The 7,788-nt window shown below is 39.3% G+C and overlaps 1 protein-coding gene across 1 annotated transcript; it reads right to left on the bottom strand.

Annotated features, from left to right (window-relative positions):
• Positions 1–7,706, bottom strand: DUXB (double homeobox B; the record flags this gene model as incomplete). Its single annotated transcript, XM_082606631.1, has 5 exons — positions 1–409; positions 1,683–1,833; positions 2,201–2,306; positions 4,044–4,201; positions 7,658–7,706. 5 exons carry the CDS (start codon positions 7,704–7,706, stop codon positions 1–3), a joined length of 873 nt encoding a protein of 290 aa, XP_082462757.1.
• Positions 7,707–7,788: the final 82 nt, after the last annotated feature.

Below are 7,788 nucleotides of genomic sequence, written 5' to 3'. Positions count from 1 at the left end.
TCAGTGGGTCCCTTTTTGAGGATCCCACTCTGCAATCAGAGCTTGGCAGCACTCATCCCACCACTGCAGAAAGTAAGATATGTCCACCTGGCTCAGATCCTGTAGTGGTTGTTTTTTGTGCTCAGCTTGAGGCTGAGAATAGTCTTCCAACTGCAGTACTCCCATGTAAGTCTGTTCTTGGTGATCCTGGCGTTCTTCTTGGTATTGGGGCCAGAAAGGATACTGAGTATCTGGGTCTCCTCCCATAGTCAGCAGTACTGGCACATAATTCCCAAGTGTTAGAGTAGAGGGAGAGTTCTCTCCTCTCTGCACAGCCTGCATGGGCTGCATCATGACACTTTGTCCTTGGATCACACAAGGGACAGAGGATACGTGGGATGGGAGAAGAACAGGTAGAAATGGTTGGCTCCTGCTGAGAGAACTGGAAGCAAAATGATGAGATCTGCTTGGGAGAGTACATAGGTCAATTTCGTGCTGCTGAGCTGTCAGACCAGGTCTCCCACTTGGGCCATCTACCAAGGAATTCACAGGCTCACTTCTGCTCTGCCCAGGGTACAGAGATCTTGGGTCCTGAAACCACATCTCCGTGGGAAAAACTGAGACATGGACATCATAAGACAAGCGATTCTGGCTCTGTTCTCAAACTGTGTAAAGCAAAGGGTCTATTATATAGGCCCAAATCTCAAGAGGTGTGTGTGTGTGTGTGTGTGTGTGTGTGTGTATATATATGAAATTAATTGCCCTTGTTCATGTGTTCAGTATGTGTATATATGTACATATGTGTGTGGACACACATATGTGCATATGCATAAGTATGTGTGTGTATATATGTGTGTGTGTATGTATGTATATGTATACATATACATACATACAAACACATAGATCTAGGTCATAGCACATTCAGCAATCAACTATAGATGAATTGAAACTCTGGCTAAAAAGGCATATGCTTTAGGATCCCTCCTTCAATTTCAACGATGGATCAGGGAACAAGGTCTCTTGACGAGGTTGACATTTTCCTCCTATTAATCAGTGTTTGCACAGGAATACATACCTTGTAAATGTGTATAAATCTGAAAAAGGATTAATAAACACAGATAAGTGTTTATGAGGGTCATTGTGCTGATAGACCTATGAACATGCTTCCTAGTCATGAGCGTTGAATGTATACGGAACCACTATCCCCATAGCTTAGGTAGAAGAAGGTACTAATGAGGGTGCTTTTGTTCCCCTATTTGACTATGCTTGTAGATTTTTTTGGGGGGTGTTAAAAGTGGGGGAAGGAGAGATGGGCAGGATATCTAGTTGGTAGAGGCCAGGAATGCTGAAAAACACTGTACCTGGCATGGACTGCCCCTCCCAAGAAAGAATTGTCTGGCCCAAAATGGCAGCAGTGCCAAGCTTTAGAAAACCTAACAAGAGTGTTCTCATAACAGGCATTAACTTTCACATTTTCCCACAGTTTTGCTGCTGGTGATTCTGAATAGATGCCCCACTGACAATTTGATTAGAAAATTCTTCCTTTTGCAGGAATGTGACTTGCAGTGCCAGGTGTTTACTATCCCAGGCCTTTGTCCTTGATTGCCGTGGTAATCTAGGTTAGTCAAGGTTTTCCAGCAACCACTCGGGGTAACATCGTTTAATGGGTTAGGGATATTTGCTGCCATAGACATAAAACTTACTTGAATTCTCGATTCTGGAATGCCTGTTTGGCTACTGTTTTCCTGTTTGCAATATCAAAGAACTGGTTCCTCTTGAAGGCTTGAACTAGAATGTTTGATTGAGATCTTGAAACGGATGTGTGGTCTTGTGTAGCTCCTTTTGGTAAGTATTCTAAAAGAGAACACAGGGACAGAAGGGTTTTTAGGACATTTTTGCATTCAAGCTGGAAACTCAAACTTGGGAAGATAGTGCTGACCTCTTACTCCCTCTGAATCCCCCTGAGATGACAGAAGAGGAGGATGTTGCCCTGCTTAGAGCAGCAGGACCAAAAAGTCCAAAGCCTTTCTTGCTCAGAATCTGTCTATCCCAGCCACTGTGGGACCATGCTTATATTGATGACCTTAGGTTACCCAGAACAAGCTGTAACTGGCTCCAAAACTAAGGATTCTTTGTGGAGAATTTGGGCACAACATGCAGAATTGATTCCCCTCTCAATGGGACCCACTGATGAACTGCATTTGGACTGGTGGGTTCTTACCTTGAGTATAAGGCTGAGGCTGGTTCTGTCCATGGGTTTGGTCTTCTCCTAAGGAGGAGCTGAACCCCAATCGTCTCTGTCTTGCTCTGTGGTTTTTAAACCAAATCTGAGTGGGAAAAGACGACGTGAAAGTCATGTAACTCAGTCTCAGTCCAAATATCAATGCAGTTAAACAAAACTAATTGATCAACTGCTCTTGGGATAATATCCCTAAGAGAAAGACGATGTATTATCCTGGGATTGATGCTATTATTAGCATACAATTCAGGGCGGTATACAATCTGCTCTCAACTCAAATTAGCATTTCTTGTATGGTCATCCTCAGGATATCCAAAATAAACTTCCCTGATTTAAGAAAAACAGTATAGTTCTCTCAAAAGAAATCAATCTCTCTCTCTCTCTCTCTCTCTCTCTCTCTCTCTCTCTCTCCCTTGTGTTGTATCAACTTTTCATTAGAATACCATTTCATAATACACAATACATATGGGATTGATCTTAGAAAATAATTTCATTATGTAGGGCAGTAGAATTGGCCATAGTCAAGAGCAGGGCTAACTCACCTACACTTCCTTTTACTTATTTCATCCCATAGTCAGCAATAGATAATGAATCTCCTAGGGACCCCATATATCTTGCTTTAAAACTATTATCACTAACATAACCAATTGTATTCTGCTTGTTTCCTCATTACTGGAGTTGGCATTGCAAGGTACTTTCTAAGTATTTCTGAGTGTTTTATTTTGATAATTCATGGTAAGATTAGGGTGTCAATTATAACCAATATCTGATGTAGCACTCATATCCCAGGCATTGTGCTAAAAGGTTATATCTATTCTTTAAATTAATTAATAAAAATATTTTCCAATAAGAAGTCTTAGGCCCAAGTGGAAACTGGAAACTAATGAGTAAGTTACTGAACACAGTTGCAGAACCAACCTCATCCTACATTGTTTCCTGGACTTGCCATCCTCCACCTCAGTTCAAATGGGCCTAGTACCTCTCATGCAGCTAATCATTAGATAGTCCCCCAAAGTGCACTTTATTCTGGGATTTGGGAAAACTGTTTCCTACACCTAAAACAAATGCATTAAGAAAAGAGGAACTTTTCTTCTCCCCAGCGTCCCCTCAGACTGATGCCCTTATAGCCCTTATATATAGTGACTTATTGGAGACTATTTTTGATAACAAAAATCTGAACTCATTTTTCTCCTCTGAAAGTACCTTTTTTATTGACCTTTATTGATTTCAATACTGTTTCAGTTGGTATAATTGTATTATTTACAGCTATCTCTGCTGACTGAAGAAATCCAGTTTATTTTTATTTTTACATCAGTAGTTCTATTCAAAATGATACAATATGGGATTTTATTTCATACACTCCTGTGTATGAATCACATTTCAGATATTAGTGAAAAAAAAACCCACTAGCTTGAGAATTGGGAATTCACATGAGTGCTTACCCCACAGGTTCCTCATAATTATATATTAATCATTATTCTGCAGTATATATTCCAGTACTTGATACCATATCATTATAGTGATCCAATTTCCTATATTCTCTAAATCTCAAAAGTTGATTTAATTATCTCCTATTGGAGAGCCTCAACCAGTATATTCTTTTCTCCAAGAGTGATTACCCCCAACCAATTGGTAAAAGAAGTTAACAGTTTTCTACCGTTGGTAAAAGAGGTAATTCTTGTTTTTATTTTGTTTTAAATATTATTTAACAGGAAAAACCTTCGGGAAACATACCTAACATAAGAGAATTACCTGCCAGTGCTAAGCTTGGCCTTTCTCTTTACCTTGAACCTGACAGATAATGAAATAGAAACCTGATACTAACCTGAATTTTAGATTCTGGAATGCCAGTTTCCTTGGCCAGTTGTTTCCTGTTTGCTTTTTCAGGGTAAGGGTCATGTTCAAACCATGCTTGGAGGATATTCTTTTGACTCTGGTTGTAAATAATCTTGCCTTGCCAGGTTTCTTTTTGTAATAGTATGTCTGATGAAGAGAAAATGGGGAGAAGTATGAAGGATATGTTTATGGATTAAAAACTGGGTGAGCATATATCTTATTTCAGGTTGAAAGTCTGTAGATCCAATGATTATTCTGTATTTTTACTTTAGGGATATACCTAAAGTCATTCTAAATTGGAGACATGGGAATTCCTTGATGGTCCGGTGGTTAGGACTCCATGCTCTCACTGCCAAGGGCTTGGGTTCAATCCTTGGTTGGGGAACTAAGATCCCACAAGCAGCCTGGCGTGGCCAAAAGAAAAAATTGGAAACATATAGGTCAAATATATATATAATAGAAAAAATGACAATCTGTCATCTCTGAGTTACCAAAGGAAGAAGTTACTAGAAATCCACAAAATTACATGCAAAGAAAATAGGAGTTAGGAAAATAAATGGAAATAAATGAAATAAGTAAAATATGAAAAACATTAAAAGGATAAATAAAATACAATACGCAAAACTGTTACTTTATGATAAGATACATTTAAATAAATATAAAATGTTAAATTATTAGATATAAACTAAACGTAAAATATTATGTATTCCGTATATATTTTTCTCCATTTAAAGTGTTAACTTTAAGACTTTTGAAAACCCACATATGGGACTCATGGCTGTCTCTTAAATTTGAAATTGCATTCTCTAACTTCAAAGCATCCATCAATCCCCTGATACAACTTATCACTGCAAAATAGCTCCTGCTTCAACAATCTATTCCTCTAATCATAATTGGGATTTTACTTTTTATAAACTCTGGAAAATAAACAAACATGTGGCATTATCAAAGAAGAGAGTAAAACACAGATGGGAATTTACCACTTGCAGTGCTGTTCAAATCCATCTTGGGAAGAGGTATCCAGATTCTGCAGAGATTAGTGGACAACTAAGCAAGACACAGGATTTATAAAACACCCAGAGCGACCCACCCATTTCTTAAATACCCTCCTATTTAATCCCTTCATTAAATATCTAACACTTTTTAGAAGAGACTTGAAGTAATCAGGTTAAGAGGAAATACAGATTCTACCAGATTCTAATTTTGCATCTATTATAATATCTCCCCAAATATGACTTAGAATCTGTGCTTTCTACTTTACATAGTACATATGTATATATCAATATATATTATAATATATGCTTTGTTCGCTATAATTTTTAGTACTCCTGTTTCTTAATTATTTTGGCTTGATGATATTATTTTAATATTAGATCGATATTCCTATTCACTTTGTAGGCTCCCTGTTTTCCTTAGCCCTTACTGAAACAAATGTCTTTCCATTATTGTTAGTAGGGTTTATGTGCTACCTTGGCTATTCTATATTCCACAGTTATTAAAAAAAACACTGATCTAGGTGTTGCTGTGAAGGTAGTCTATAAATTGATTGAATTATATAATCAGTTGGATTTAAGTAAAGGAGATTATCCTCGATAATCTGGGTGGGGCTGATGCAATCAGCAAAAAGTCTTAAGAGCAAATCTGGGTGGATTTCTGAAGGAAAAGAAATCACGCCTATGGACAGCATCTTCATCTCCTGCCAGAGACTTTCAGCCTGCCCTTCCAAAGGGCCTGCCCTAGAAATCTCATTCTTGCCTAGCCAGTCCCCACAATTATATAAGCCATTTCCATTTAATAAATGTCTTTATTTGTGTATGTGTATGTATGTATGGACACACACAAGTATGTATATAATTTCACAAGTTCCCTATGTGACTTGAGTTCAGAACGCTACTGATTCTGTTTCTCTGATTGAACACTCAATGATACAGATGTTGGCACTGAAACCGAGCAGGACCCTGTGGGGCTCCTGGGCAAGGAAGTCTTTCAAACAGTTGCTAATCAGGGAAGGAAGGGGATGCAGAGACAAGGGAGGAGCGGCCAAGAAACACTAGTGCAGCCGTGGGGCAGGGTCCTGGTTCTGCTACAAGGGACGCACATAATATCTTTGAGCTCTTTATAGAACTCAACCCCCCCCAAAAATCAAAGATGTTAGCATTCTTCATTCCAGATTAAAGAAACCAGGGAAGCTCTTCAAGAGACCACCTGAGGCCGGATTAAAGGAGTGCAGGCCCTGCACACACCCTAATCCTTATTAACAACCCCGCCCTTGAACCATTGCTATAAAACTCCTCACCAAATCTTCCCAGGTTGGGGCACTCAGTTTTTCAGTGCTGAGCCTGCTGTGGTCCCCTTTGCCTGGCAAAGAAATAAAGCTATTCTTTTCTACTTCACCCAAAACTCTGTCTCTGAGATCCGATTTGGCACTGGCGCACAGAGGCCGAGCTTTTGGCATCGGTACTGGAGGTAGTTCTATAAGAATAGACTCTTATAGGTGTGTGTTTGTATATATCATATATATACAGATATACATACATTTATATATAAATATAAATATAAAAAATATATATCTATATATTTGGGTCACTGACAAGGCAAAGAACTAAAACCATCCAAAGTAGTTGCTGAGGACAAAGGAAATATGAACTGATAGTGGAAGTGTTGCAGGAAGTGGGGGGACCCCTTCCAGGGCCTGAGAGTGGGCTCTTGTCTAACACTTGGACATGAATTGTCCAAGGAGACACATGCTGACAAAGCAAAAGACTTTATTGGGAAGGGGCATCTGGGTGGAGAGCAGTAGGGTAAGGGAACCCAGGGGAACTGCCCTGCCATGTGGCTCACTGTCTCAGGTTTTACGGTAATGGGGTTAGTTTCCAGGTTGTCTCTGGCCAGTCATCTTGATTGACCCATACTTCCTCTGACTCAGGGTCCTTCCTGGTGGCGCACCCATCTCTCAGTCAAGATGGATTTCAGTGTGAGGGCTTCTGGGAAGTTGGCAGGACACATCGTCTACTCCCTCCTCCTTTTGGCCCCTCCTGAATTCTGGTTAGTTGCACTTCTTTCTTTATCAGGACCTCCTATTGTGAGACAACTCAGGCAAGCGGTTATCATCATACCTGGCCAAGGCGGGCAGTTTTGGTCAACGGTTCCCTAACAGAAGAAAAGTTACAAATACCAGCTATTACCGTGTGACCATTTGCATAAATGAGGATATACTAATTATGAGGATTGCATTATGAATATGTATAAATATTAACAAAATATTGTGCTTTCTTCCTGCTGTTATTCCCTGATGATCCAATATAAGATGTATTAATAATAGTTAACATTAAATCACTGTATTTAAGGGGCATTAAAAGAGAAGTATTCACATCAGCCAAGGATGTTGCATCCTCTTTGGGGAAAGGATTAGCATGTTTCTCTTGTAGGCATGATAGTTGCACCATATTAGGCAGAAATACCACTTTGTTATTATCTTTATTTGGAAATTATTTATGGTTTCAGGAGATGTGTATGGTTTCCAGGTTGACAAGGTATCGACAGAGCTGGTCAGTTTTGTGTCAGTATGGCTAGGCTACAGACCCTAGTAACTCAAACACTCACCTACTCGGAGTTTCTGTGAAGGTATTTTGTAGATGTGATTAAAGTTCATAATCACTTGACTAAGGGAGATTATCCTATATAATCTGGGTGGGCCTAAATCAATCATCTGAGAGGCCAGAAGGACTGAGTGA

The sequence above is a fragment of the Mesoplodon mirus genome, assembly GCF_964341445.2.
Source record: "Mesoplodon mirus genome assembly, chromosome: 19".
Classification (NCBI taxonomy): Eukaryota; Metazoa; Chordata; class Mammalia; order Artiodactyla; family Ziphiidae; genus Mesoplodon; species Mesoplodon mirus.
Note: the sequence above shows the minus strand (reverse complement) of the source record. Positions and strands in the feature narration are given on the sequence as shown.